Genomic DNA, 14,018 nt, shown 5'->3' with positions numbered 1-14,018 from the left:
TAGGATGAGGGTTTCTTTTTACTATTCTTTTTTTTTTTAATTCAGAAGTGGCACAATGTTATTTTTAAAATTCAAACAATATAGAAGTATATAAAGTAAAATTTAACTGCCTCATCCCTTTGCCAAATCCTATTCTGCAAAGAGAATGACTGTTAATGGCATGGTATAGTCTCATAGAACGTTTCCTAAGCATAGACAAACATATTGCGTTCCCTTGATTCTAGACATCTGCCACCGCAAAAGATAGTATCTTAAGAGCTGAGGAATGACACTTACGCCTATAAAACCAACTGCATATATAGGATAGGTTTTTATTATTGAAGAGGGATTTGGTTTAACCAAAGCTAAATCATTCTTTTCAACCTGTTTCTTTTTAATAGTAGATCTTGGACATTTCTTCTCTGTTGGTACTTACAGATCTACCTTATTATCTTTAGTAGCTATTTAGTATTCCATATACATGTATGTATGGCCTATAATTTATTTAACAATTCCCCTGTTGCTGGACTTACAGATTTTTTTTTTTCCTTTTTTTTTTTTTGAGACGGAGGCTCGCTCTGTTCCCCAGGCTGGAGTGCAGTGGCGCGATCTCGGCCCACTGCAAACTCCTCCTCCCGGGTTCAAGCGATTCTCCTGCCTCAGCCTCCCGAGTAGCTGGGACTACAGGAGTCCGCCACCACGCCTGGCTAATTTTTGTATTTTTAGTAGAGATGGGGTTTCTCCCTATTGGCCAGGCTGGTCTCGAACTCCTGACCTTGTGATCCGCCCGCCTCGGCCTCCCAAAGTGCTAGGATTACAAGCGTGAGCCACTGCGCCCAGCCAACTTACAGATATTTTTTAAAGCAGATTTCACTATCTGTTCTAGGTGATCATTTTTACAAATGATACTGCAGTGAACATCCTTGTGCATATCTTCTTTCACATTTATGCCCATATGTTGGATACATTTCTAGAAGTAGTCTATATGTTACATGCATGAGAAATTGATTAGTACTGTTAAATGCCCCTCCAAAAGTTGTATCAATTTATACTTCATTGAATAGGGGACTTGATTTGGTATTTATGGACAGGAGCCTAGGGATGGATTGTAGGGAATGCATTTCCCTAAAGAGATGGTCCTTAGCTTTCAGCAGTTTCTGGAAACTGAGTGGTGAGAATAATAATGTGAGAAATCTGGAACACTGATAATGTCATGTTTCCTAATTGGTCTGTGCCCCTGTGTAATTTACTCATTATACGTGTCCGTGTCACAGTACCTGGAAAGTTCTCTCCGTTTCCTTTCTCTTGGGCAGGAATGAAAGGGTTTTGGAGGCAATGACAGAAAGAGCTGAGATGGATGAAGTGGAACGTTTCCAGCCACTGCTGGATGGATTAAAAAGTGGAACCACTATTGCACTGAAGGCATGTATATCCCCTGAAACTGGGCCCAAGAATAGAATTCAAGATGGACAGACTTAAATTCATTTGACCTTTTAATAAAATACATGGAGTGCCTCCCAACTATATATTTTACATTTCAGAATCTGTTATGAAGGGAAAATGATTAACCTTCTTTCTAAGAAGGTAAAGAATGAACTGTTTTCCTCATTATGAGATGGAAAAAGGCATGATATCTATTTACAATCTAGGAAAACCAAGACCTACAATAACATATACTCTCAAATCCTTGAAACCATTTAGAGTTTAGGCTCTCCGGATCTGTACTCAAACCAGGTCTCATTGCTATAGTAGAAAAGTCATCTTTAGAGTTTTTGTATTGTATCTTTCAGGTTGTATTGGGGACCTAAGAATGCATGTAAAGAAAATGGATTCTTGATCTCCAGGAGTTAGCATTGACATAGCTGCTGAATTTTCTTATTTTAGGTTGGATGCCTACAGCTGATCAATGCTCTCATCACACCAGCGGAGGAACTTGACTTCCGAGTTCACATCAGAAGTGAACTGATGCGTTTGGGGCTACATCAGGTGTTGCAGGTAAGATATTACACTTCATTAGAACGGCTAGACTGGTTCCTTCTTGCTCTACAGCCCCAATAATCCCTGGGATAATTCTGGTTTTCGATTAAAAACCAGGTTGAAAAGCTTAGGTTTCTAACCACAGAGGATACTTTTGGGTTCCCTGACTTCTACTTTTGTTGTTGACAGGACCTTCGAGAGATTGAAAATGAAGATATGAGAGTGCAACTAAATGTGTTTGATGAACAAGGGGAAGAGGATTCCTATGACCTGAAGGGACGGCTGGATGACATTCGCATGGAGATGGAATATCCTTTTGCTGACTAGGTTCAAGGCAGATGAGACATTCATTGTATTTAGTTCCCTGATCCCTGTGTGGAATGGTTTGGGAGATGATGACTCAGAACAGAGCATCAGGCTTATGTGTCTTCTCATTAAATAAGGCAGGTGTATTTTTATTGCGCTGGCTTTACTTACCTTATCATAGATCAGGGAAGTCAGTAAAGGTGATCTGAGGGTTGTTGAGCATGGAAGCCATCAAAATCAGTGTAAACTTCCTAGAATGTGATAGCTTAGCTTACTAAGATGTAGAACTGGCTTTTAGAGATGTTTGGACTGACAGAGGGAGTAATTTAGTTACCTGTTAATATTTTCAGTAAGTGACTTTGAGGCAGTTACCTCTTAGTTTCTGTCTACTGCCTGATCTTCAAGCCAAGTACTTACTAGGAATCCTCTGTGTGTATAGTACCACCCAACTCACTGGTCCCTTAAAGGACGTTTTAGAAAGCTTAAAGTTTCTGGTGATGTTTACAGGAAGAACAGTCAGTAGAATGGAAGTGGTGTCTTGCTACTTTTCCCTAGCTTTTTCAAGAGTTAAATAAGCCACCTGTCAAACATAATTTCTGCATATTTGCTTTCCTTAGCCTATTTCCCTTTTCCACTGACTTTAATGAAGTCTTTCAGATTCTCTTAAACACAGTGAAGGATTCAAAGGCAGAGCCACACTTCCTTTCCATCCTGCAGCACTTACTCTTGGTCCGAAATGACTATGAGGCCAGGTAAGATGCTGTGCTTATGAGAAGTTTTGAATTTGAGCCTAAGTGGAGAGAGTGAATTCCTTAAATTCAAAGATTGTTCTGTAAAGGGAAAATGTAAAGACAAAGACCCAAGATTAGGGTTCATTAGTCACAGATATAAAGGAAGTTGTCTTATTTCTTTAATCCAACTCAAAGGCATCCCTATGGAAGAGGTCAGAGTGTATAAGGTGCAATGCCGTTCTGTTTTTGGAGGGGAGTAGGTAAATAGGATGAAGATGTTAGCAAACAGAAGTGGCAATTTAAAATTCTTTCTAGTTTCCTGGAAGTATAGATTTAGCAATAGCACTATCCATCACAGGAAGGATCAAACGCAAATTTTTAGATGGGAAAGTATTGGCACTAGGAGCAGATGGCAAGAAGTTTTGATTATTTGAAGTAGATAGGGTAGGGTAGCTGATGTGGAAAAAGGAGTTTTCTTAGCATGGCAGCGATACTTGTGTTAACTTTACAAAAGTTTTTCCAGGTCTCTCAGTTGTCAGAGCAATTAAGTTTTCTTGGTCCTGAATACTTCTGAAAATTATATTTTGATTTTCCTTTGATGACCCTGTTTTATTCTCTTGTAGACCTCAGTACTATAAGTTGATTGAAGAATGTATTTCCCAGATAGTTCTGCACAAGAACGGGGCTGATCCTGACTTCAGGTGCCGGCACCTCCAGATTGAGATTGAGGGATTAATTGGTAAGCATACTCTTCTATCTGGCTCCTCCAAGTATTGCTTCTTCCTTTCATTTTGCATCTTGTTTCAGTGAAAATGTCAGAGAAGATACCTTTCCAGTCCCCAGATAGTTCTATTTTTGTCCTTCCTTAGGTCATAACCAGCATCTTTGCTAGGAATCTATAGGTCTTTAGTTTATTTTTAGATAAAACACACACCAGCACCTTTTGCAGGAACTCCTGGTGGTCTCAGAGAGTCAAAAATATCACTCATAGGCATTCTTCTTGCCACCCAGCATGGTGGCCTTACCGCACACTCAGATTACATGTTGAACTTAACTGAAAGTTCCATTTCTTTGTCTAGTGCAGAACATTAAGAAAGATAATAAAAATGATCAAAAAGACTGTTCTTTGGAAGGGTGTAGTGTGAAAGAAATAGAACAAGAGAATTAGGAGCTTTACTTACTGACTCTTCTTCTTTTCAGATCAAATGATTGATAAGACAAAGGTGGAGAAATCTGAAGCCAAAGCTGCAGAGCTGGAAAAGAAGGTGCATATGAGAGACCAAAAACATGTGTTTGAGTATATCTTTCTTTGAGAATTATTATTTTCCTGATCTATGAGACAGTTTTCTTCTGTGGTATTTTGGAAGCGTTTAGCACCCAATAGTGTAGTTCCCAGGGGAAACCTTTCCAGTATAGGGTAGTCATTGGAGAAAGTGATATGGATGTCTTCATAGGGAGCTCTAGTGGTGGGCTTTGAGTTCTTGGGCTACTGGGCAGGAAAAGAAAGACAGATGATACTCATGTAATAGTAATGGCACTCTCAGGTTTGCTTGGCATTTTAGGCCTCTTACCCCTAGAACAATAGGAACTGGGGTCCTTAGAGCAATAGAACTAGAGGATGTCTGAGTTCTCTTTTTCTCTTCAGTTTTTAAGAACGCTTATTGTGGTTAATAGGTTTTTGATCCTAGAGAATATTGGGATTGTACTACCATGGTTGTCCTCGTTAAATACCTTTAAAATCTTATTTTTTTTTAACTATAAAAATAGAGAATCTGTGGAAATGAACTGATTCCCCTCTCCTTTAACCTTGTTTTATTTTCATTTTTATTTTTATTTGTTTCTTTTTTGAGACGGAGTCTCACTCTGTCATCCAGGCTGGAGTGCAGTGGCGCGATCTCGGCTCACTGCAACCTCTGTCTCCTGGGTTCAAGCAGTTCTCCTGCCTCAGCCTCCCAAGTAGCTGGGATTACAGGTGCCCACCACCATGCCCGGCTAATTTTTGTATTTTTGGTAGAGGCGAGGTTTCACCATGTTGGACAGGTTGGTCTCGAACTTCTGACCTCAGGTGATCCACCTGCCTCGGCCTCCCGAAGTGCTGGGATTACAGGCGTGAGCCACTGCGCCCAGCCAAACCTTGATTTTAAGGTCAGAATCATGGTGCTTTTTTCCCCGAGCATGGCCTGGATTTATGAGCTCTGTAAATCAAGTACTGGCCCAGAACAGGAGGCAGTGGGGGGATTCCAGCACCCCCAGGCAAAAGAGGAGGTAGGGAGAATTATCGGTAATAATACTTGTGCTTCTTACTGAGATGGAGAGCTTGCTGGGAGCCTGATTCGTTTTTTCTCTAGTTGGACTTAGAGTTAACAGCCCGACATGAGCTACAGGTGGAAATGAAAAAGATGGAAAGTGACTTTGAGCAGAAGCTTCAAGATCTTCAGGGAGAAAAAGATGCACTGCATTCTGAAAAGCAGCAAATTGCCACAGAGAAACAGGATCTGGAAGCAGAGGTGTCCCAGCTCACAGGAGAGGTAATGCCTGAGCAGGGAAGGCAGAATGACCTGTAACCTCAGGATGCACATGGCTTGGAACAGGAGTCAGTCATCTCGCTCCTAGGGAGGGTTCAGCTACTAATAGGTAATCTAGTTACATGGTGCATATTTTAAAAATAATATACTGGTTTTTGGTTTGTGTTGGGGGTAAGTAATACATAAGACAGAAAATCTGGAAAATACAGAAAAACATTAAGAATAAAGTAAGTTTCATTACCACCCAGAAATAAAAGTAATAGGTCTCCTAATAAATTAGGAATAAAAACTAAACTGTTAAAAATTGACTAATTTCCTGTTATTTTAGTCACCTCTGCACAGATTTATCCTTACACACTCTCTCTGCCGTAGTAAATACTTAAATGATCTTTGATATCTGATAACTTGATTACTTATGTGGTTATATAATCATCTGTGTAGCACATATATTAGTTATATAACTAGAACATTTGATTTACTTGACCTTTACATTTGCTAATCAAGGGAGAGTTTAACATAAAGGTTGAAATTGTCTTCTTAATACAAAGCATGCTGAACTAAGAACATGAAGACCTGAATTCTAGTTTTGGCTCTGCTGCTAAGCAGTGTGACTTTAGGTGATCATGTCATCTCTCTGACTCCTCTCAGTTCCTCCATTTGTAACATGAGAAGTTTGGATTAAGTCGTTTATTAGGTTCCTTCCAGTCCCAGTAGTCCCTGAAGTGGGGTGAGAAGTACTCACATTGATGTTATTTCTGTAGGTTGCCAAGCTGACAAAGGAACTGGAAGATGCCAAGAAAGAAATGGCTTCCCTCTCTGCGGCAGCTATTACTGTACCTCCTTCTGTTCCTAGTCGTGCTCCTGTTCCCGCTGCCCCTCCTTTACCTGGTGACTCTGGCACTATTATTCCACCACCACCTGCTCCTGGGGATAGTACCACTCCTCCTCCTCCTCCTCCTCCTCCTCCTCCACCTCCACCTCCACCTCCTCCACCTCCTTTGCCCGGGGGTGTTTGCATCTCCTCACCCCCTTCTTTACCTGGAGGCACTGCTATCTCTCCACCCCCTCCTTTGTCTGGGGATGCTACCATCCCTCCACCCCCTCCTTTGCCTGAGGGTGTTGGCATCCCTTCACCCTCTTCTTTGCCTGGAGGTACTGCCATCCCCCCACCTCCTCCTTTGCCTGGGAGTGCTAGAATCCCCCCACCACCACCTCCTTTGCCTGGGAGTGCTGGAATCCCCCCCCCACCTCCTCCCTTGCCTGGAGAAGCAGGAATGCCACCTCCTCCTCCCCCTCTTCCTGGTGGTCCTGGAATCCCTCCACCTCCTCCATTTCCCGGAGGCCCTGGCATTCCTCCACCTCCACCCGGAATGGGTATGCCTCCACCTCCCCCATTTGGATTTGGAGTTCCTGCAGCCCCAGTTCTGCCGTTTGGATTAACCCCCAAAAAGCTTTATAAGCCAGAGGTGCAGCTCCGGAGGCCAAACTGGTCCAAGGTAAGAGTTTCTGTCTATTTCTTCACCAGTCAATCTTAAGAAACAGTTTCAGTTTTCTACTTTGTATTTTGTGCGTGGATGGGCTGCGCCTTAAGGCTTTCATCTTTCTATCTTTAAGCTTCACTCATGCTTATGTTTATTCAGGAGATATTAGGCATCTTCTTTATTCCATACATCACCACGGAGAGTTCTGTGAACCCTGTATTCTGAATTTAATCTTAACTTAATGTTTTTTGCCTTTTCTCTGAGGCTGTGAATACCATGGTAACACACAGTTTGATAATAGTCATTCACCAGTCTGCAAACTACTGATAATTGTGCTGATCCCAAAGTCATGGATTTATGAATCCACTCTCCTATCCCAATTCCGCAGGATGTGAGTTACACGGGCCATTTTTTTTTTTTTTTTTTTTTTTGAGTTGGAGTCTTGCTCTGTTGCCCAGGCTGGAGTGCAGTGGCATAATCTCTGCTCACTGCAACCTCAGCCTCCTGAGTAGCTAGGATTACAGGCGTGTGCCACCATGCCTGGCTAATTTTTGTATTTTTAGTAGAGATGGGGTTTCACCATGTTGGTCTGGCTGCTCTCGAACTCCTGACCTTGTGATCCGCCCACCTTGGCCTCCCAGAGTGCTGGGATTACAGGCGTGAGCCACCACACCTGGCCTACATAGGCCATATTTGCATGCACAGTATTGTTCCCATGATGTGTTTGAGATGCCTGTGATTCTGAGTGAGTTAGCCTTTTTCTTCTAGAAACCAAGTTAATATAAAGGACCTTAGGGATTTGCTCATAAAATGAGCAAATTTGGCACAGTTAGCCAAACTGGTGGGAGAAATTTAATGATGAGCAAGACTTCTCTGAAATAAAGCCTTAATGGTTATGAAGCTAGAGGATTTGGAGTTAGGAGGAGGATACGTAGTATATATGAATCTAGTTCTTGAATAATCACCAATTAACAGATGAACTGGAAGTATTCTCTCCTAATCCCACTGCAGCTATTCTGTGCCTCAAGTTAGTCTTATTCTAGTAAGACATTGCTGATAATCAGCCAGCCTCCTATTTTACAGCCTCATCCGTTTTCTAGGACGGAAAGTACAGGGCTCAGTTTACTAATTCTTAACACCCTGCCTTTATCCACAGCTTGTGGCTGAGGACCTCTCCCAGGACTGCTTCTGGACAAAGGTGAAGGAGGACCGCTTTGAGAACAATGAACTTTTCGCCAAACTTACCCTTACCTTCTCTGCCCAGACCAAGAGTGAGTACCTTCCTCTTTGATGCAAAGGTCCAGTGTAGGGCTTAGAATATTTTTTCATTAGGTTTCCTATTCCCTTCCCTTCCCTGGGTGAAGATAGAAAGGGTATGTTGGATGGAAGACTGATGGATTTTCCCATTCAAAAGAAAGAAAAGATGTTTTTGTATTAAATATTATGGAGTTACTTGGTTTGGGAAAGAGAACTATTGTATGTGGGTATTTTGTATCAGTATAACTTGTTAGGGATATGAGATTAAAGTGACAGAGCTTGATTTGGGCCCATTTTGATACTTTTGAACAGATTCTGGCACTGCCTTAAGGTGCAGTTTCCAGTTCTAAGTACATAATTAATAAGGGTTGGAAAGAGTCTTTAACAGTTTGGGTGACTGAGTGACTGTCTACAGTAACAAGAACCATATGTGATTCCTTTTCTTCCTTCCATTTCTTTCCAATATTGGATGCCTTCTCCCTCCTGGCACTTTGCTCCTGAAGCTTCCAAAGGTAAGAATACAAAAGAGCCTTTTAGTTTGGTCTCTTGAATATTAGAGAAAAAGATGAAATAGATATAAAGGAATTTCTCATTAGAAAACTGAGACCAGAGATTGAGGGTTGACTTGTCTTTGCTAGGTGTTTTTTGTTTTTGTTTCGTCCCCTGGAGTTCAAAATGACCAATAGCTTTGGCATTAACTAATAGGGAGGAAAGTTTGCTTCCCGTTAAACTACCACATACTTAATCTCTTTAGAAGGTGAGGGACAACGTAAGCAATAATACTATTACCTTACATTTGTGCTGTTTTACAATTTTCATAGTGCCTTAACATATATGACCCTATTTGATATGCAAAGAAGCCTTATGAGACAGGCAGGATGTGTATCATCTCCATTCTGTAGCATACATAGACTCTGAACAGTTAGGTAGCTTTCCCAAGGTTATGTGATCAGAACCAGGAGTCTTGACTTCTGGTCCATTTTTTCTATATAAATTCTTGATTTTCTTTTTTAGCCTTCATATGCTTCCTTTTATTTTACAAGAGCTGATCTACTTTGCCCTCTTCTTTCTTCACTTCCTAATTCTTGTGGTTTTGTGCTACCTTGTGATAGGGTACTTATAGTTACTTCCCCTGAGATAGTATTTGAAAGATTGTGTCATGTATAATGACAATTATAGCCCAATAATTTCATATTTTCATCTTCTTCCAGCATTTTTGTTTGTTTAGAGGCTTACTATGACCCTAGTGATGAAAATTAAGTGCAACTTTGGAGCATTTATTTTCCCCACCTCCCCCTAGTCAATTAGTATTTTTAAAGGCAATTCCTTTTTTTTTCCTAAAGTGATCTGATGGAAACAGGCTGCACTTTGTTCTAATAAGGAGTCTAACAGATTGTGAGGTGCCTTGGTGGCCCCTAGTTACATATGTGTGTGTGTGTATCTAGGAGTATAAGACCATAATGCTCAGATCTGTCTTGTTGCCCTGTCATTCAGGTCAAAATGGCCTTTTCCTCTAAGAAAATTGTCACCTTCCATGTCAAAGTCCAGCCTAAGGGATTAATTCCACTCTCTTAATTAAAATACTGGGATGGTAACCACATATACTGTATTAGTCTATCAATAAAGACTAGTTGACAAAGTCAAAATTAAATTATTTTCTAATTTGTAAGTTCACAGAATCCCTATGTTGGCCTCTGGCATAAGTTTCTTTCTTGAGTCTGGGCTCTGCACTTTTAGTGCCATTGCAAATGAATACTGACTGGGCCCCTTTTCTCCCCCCACCCCCATCCCCATCTTTTTATTTGGTGCATTTGTATTCCTATTAATTCTAGTTGGGTTTTATACAGTTTAGTGGTCTTCCTTGGCATTATATTCTCATTATGAATTGGGATATGGTAGTATTTTTTAAAATACCAAAGTGGCCCCCTTAGTCACAAAAGGCCAATAAAAAGAAAACTTTAGTAAAAGATCTTTGTGCTTCTTATTTAGAGTTTAGGTTTTTGTCAGATAAGGAATTTCAAGCTCTCAAAAATTGCAAGCACTCAGAAGACCCAGATCTCCTCAGTATGACAGCAAGTATACTTTACTTCAGTGCTTTAAACATCTCTAGTATTTATATTTCAGAAAAAGATCTTCATCCTTAACTACTTTTATTTTTTTTATTTTTATTTTTATTTTTGAGACAGAGTGTTGCTCTGTCGCCCAGGCTGGAGTGCACTGGCGCGATCGTGATCACTGCAGCCTTCGCCTCCCGGGTTCAAGGGATTCTCCTGCCTCAGCCTCCTGAGTAGCTGGGATTACAGGCACCCACCATCATGTCCAGCTAATTTTTGTATTTTTGTAGAGATGGAGTTTCACCATGTTGGGCAGGCTGGTCTTGAACTCCTGACCTCAGGTGATCTGCCCACCTTGGCCTCCCAAAGTGCTGGGATTACAGGCATGAGCCACTGTGCCCGGCCATCCTTACTACTTTTTAAAAGTAATTCTTGAATACTGAATTGAATATTGAACCAGTTCAGTTTGAATACTGAAGCCAGTGTCAGTTACCAAGTCTCTCATTCATAGTCTTGATATTGATGATATAATTAAATGATAGATAACTACTCATTATCAACCTTGTAAATATTTCATCTTCCAGATGAAGTAATGACATAGATTAAATAACTTTTTCCAAACTGTATAAAAAGTGTCAGAATTCAGACTCCAAACAGTGACTCCAAAGTCCTTGCTCTAGCCTTCTACTTCTTAGAAGTGTGTATGTACTTGCCCTAAGAGCCTCTGAAAGCTTAGATCCAGACAAAAGCTGCAAGAAAGGGGATATGCTGCCTTCAGGAACGAAGCACTTCATTCATTCAGACGCAAATGTCCTTGAATTGGCAGTGACTGAGTAGAAAAAAGGGAACAATAATAGATTTAAAAAAGTAAGTGAGATACTAGATATTTAGGGTTATAAAAGAGAAGGCATATTCTGAGTGTATTCAACGCTAGCAAAACTAATCCAGTTGAAGAAATAAGACATGTTTATCTAGTAGAAGCACTGCTTAGGTGATTTCAGTCCAGGTGGTTGCCAGTATTGATGAAGAAGTTATTTGGACACTGGGTTTTCATCATATTGCATTATTTCCTCTCTTGCTTGCTAAACACAACTCTGCTATTTGTTAAGCATGCCTGTATCCCCCTTATGTTTTATTGATACCTAAAACCTTCGGTATACCTACTGGCCCCTCCAAGAATGGGCATTGAAGAAAGCACCTGCCTCACTCTGCACATCTGCCTCCTGTAGTGAAAAGTCTCCTGTTACACATATTCTGAAGCAGAATATGTGTGCCTTTTTACAAGAGAAGAGCTGAGAGACAGGAACTGGTCCTAGAATATTATACTCCAGATTCTTTTACACATTATTTCTCTTTTAAGGATTAGTGTCTTGTTTCTGAAGGCTTTGTTTCCCATAAATGAGGTATTTACTTACTCAGTTAACTTATTCCCTGCCAGAGAATATTTTGAATTTACTTTTGATAGGCAGTGCCATAAAACTTCTGGTCCTTTTTCACATTCTCACTTTCCTTATAGTGATCAGCAAGGAGTCTTTTATCATGGACTCTTTGTTGACTCTTTTTGAATTTCTTGGAAACAGGTCCAATAGTTAAATTTCTTTTTTTTGTTTGTTTGTTTCATTTTCTCCAAGGGAGCATTTTCATTGCTGTAGTAGCCTTAGGCAGCTCATTATTTGTATGTACAAGATAAACTAGTTTTTCATTTTCCATTTCTTCTCTTCGCTGTCTTTTGTTGATTATGTGATCATTACACTACCACCTCTTGAACCATAGCATGGTGAGTGATAACTCATGTCTTAAATAAATAGTACAGTGACTTTTATTTTTAGGTTTATTCCTTCCTTCCAGAAACAATATGGAACATTAGACTTGTTAAAGTAAGAGGTGTGTTATGTGAACTGTGAGCATCAGAACAGTTCTCCAAATATTTAATGGCAGTAATTTAGAAAAAACTCTGGCTAAAAAGACCTTCACTAAGAATTGAGAATTTTATTAAAAAATAACAGTATTCTAGTTAGCATTTGACTGTGTGGGTCCAGTACTGTTGTTCCAGAAGTCAGAACTGTTAGCCGTAACAGATAGGTTTACCTGTCTGCTGCCCTGACATAATTTTCTTGCTTCAGGCTTCAGCAGGAGCCCCTTTCCCAAAAAGAATCTGAGGGTCTTTTTCTTTTTCCCTGTGATATCTCTTCTGTCCACTAGGTGGCACTCACCCAGTTGCATCTTTATTCGTGAATTTTTGTAGCTTCTGCAGCTTTAACCTTTAGCAGCAAGGTTTTGTGAGAGCTCAGCCTGCTCTACCTTGTTCAGTGAGTCTCTTAGCAGAAAGATGTCTGTTCCATCAGTTTCTTATTCCACTCAAATCAGTAAGATTAGGACTAGAGGTACTAGTCAAGTGAACACTTGTTGGGAGTCTTACCTTTTAATTACTTAGCTTCTCTTGGGTTTTGAGTAGGGTCAGACTACTAGCACAAAGAAATTGGGAAGTTCTATAATATCAAGATAATAGTCCCTTGTGATTTAAAAACATAAATCTATCCCTATTATCTGGGGTGTCCAGAACTTCTTCACATGGAAAAAGTACCATACCTCCTCCAGGTTGTCATCTCACTGTCACTAGTGTTATAAAAAAGGAACCTAAACTGCCCCCTCATATACCCCTCTACACCCCAACCTTTCCATCACCATTTTCTTTTAATCCACTGGATCTAATATTATGCCATTTATCTTGGTTTATGTCACTTACCACAGGCAGCCCCAGACTCCTGGGTCATCCTTCATCTCCCATAGTTTAATTGCGATAAGGTTCTGTGTGGTTCCTATTCTGTCTCCTCCCATCCCACCTAAGCTCCTGAAACTGGTCCACTGTACCCTCTGGAATTCATGGTCCATTACTGGCAAAACCTTTTTCACTTTGCTCTACTGGAAACCTGGTTTTCTCTCAATACCACTTTCCCTTTTGCTTGCTTATGTGGTTTTGTTTTGTTTTGTTTTGTTTTTGAGATGGAGTCTTGCTCTGTTGCCCAGACTGGAGTGCAGTGGCAAGCTCTCAGTTCACTGTAGCCTCTGCCTCCTGGTCACAAGCAATTCTCCTGCCTCAGCCTCCCGAGTAGCTAGGATTACAGGTGTGCACCACCACACCTGGCTAATTTTTGTATTTTTAGTAGAGACAGGGTTTCACCATGTTGGCCAGGCTGCTCTCGAACTCCTCACCTCAGGTGATCCACCCATCTTGGCCTCCCAAAGTGCTGGGATTACAGGCATGAGCCACTAGGCCCAGCCCATGTGATTGTTTTTCTTTGTTCTCGTAGACCTCACCCCAGTGGGCTTGGAGATGGGGTAGATGTAATCTTTGTTATTCATTGCCACTCTCAGATCATTTTGCCTCTTTACTAAAAGGAAACAATTCCTAAAAACCAACAATTTCAAATCTTATGACATCGTTATGTCACCCATTTTCTCTTCATGTTGTCATCTACTGACACCCATGTTACTCCTCATTTCTCAAACAATTTAGCTCTTGACTCATATCCACTCTTCTATACTCCAATACTACCTCTGACTTAATTCTTAGGAATTTTTATACGAAAAGGTCATGATCCTACCAATATTCTGGCCTTTCAGTTCCTTGAATTCTTCTACTGATTTTGTCCTCTATCCTACCTCAACCATTCCCCCCTTCTAGGATCTCATGTCATACCACCCAGG

At 40.7% G+C, this 14,018-nt stretch overlaps 1 protein-coding gene across 1 annotated transcript in view; it reads left to right on the top strand.

Annotated features, from left to right (window-relative positions):
- DIAPH1 (diaphanous related formin 1) overlaps nt 1–14,018 on the top strand; it is a 103,625-nt gene that overhangs the window by 38,583 nt on the left and 51,024 nt on the right. The window contains exons 9-18 of the mRNA XM_016953957.4: nt 1,293–1,401; nt 1,864–1,974; nt 2,146–2,264; nt 2,898–3,014; nt 3,617–3,732; nt 4,194–4,258; nt 5,342–5,521; nt 6,280–7,014; nt 8,156–8,270; nt 8,760–8,768. Coding sequence (XP_016809446.4) covers nt 1,293–1,401; nt 1,864–1,974; nt 2,146–2,264; nt 2,898–3,014; nt 3,617–3,732; nt 4,194–4,258; nt 5,342–5,521; nt 6,280–7,014; nt 8,156–8,270; nt 8,760–8,768 — 1,676 coding nt within the window. The remainder of the gene's footprint in view (nt 1–1,292; nt 1,402–1,863; nt 1,975–2,145; nt 2,265–2,897; nt 3,015–3,616; nt 3,733–4,193; nt 4,259–5,341; nt 5,522–6,279; nt 7,015–8,155; nt 8,271–8,759; nt 8,769–14,018) is intronic.

This window comes from Pan troglodytes, chromosome 4, assembly GCF_028858775.2.
Source record: "Pan troglodytes isolate AG18354 chromosome 4, NHGRI_mPanTro3-v2.0_pri, whole genome shotgun sequence".
Classification (NCBI taxonomy): Eukaryota; Metazoa; Chordata; class Mammalia; order Primates; family Hominidae; genus Pan; species Pan troglodytes.
The sequence above is the reverse complement of the archived record's forward strand: the minus strand, read 5'-3'. Positions and strand labels throughout refer to the sequence as shown.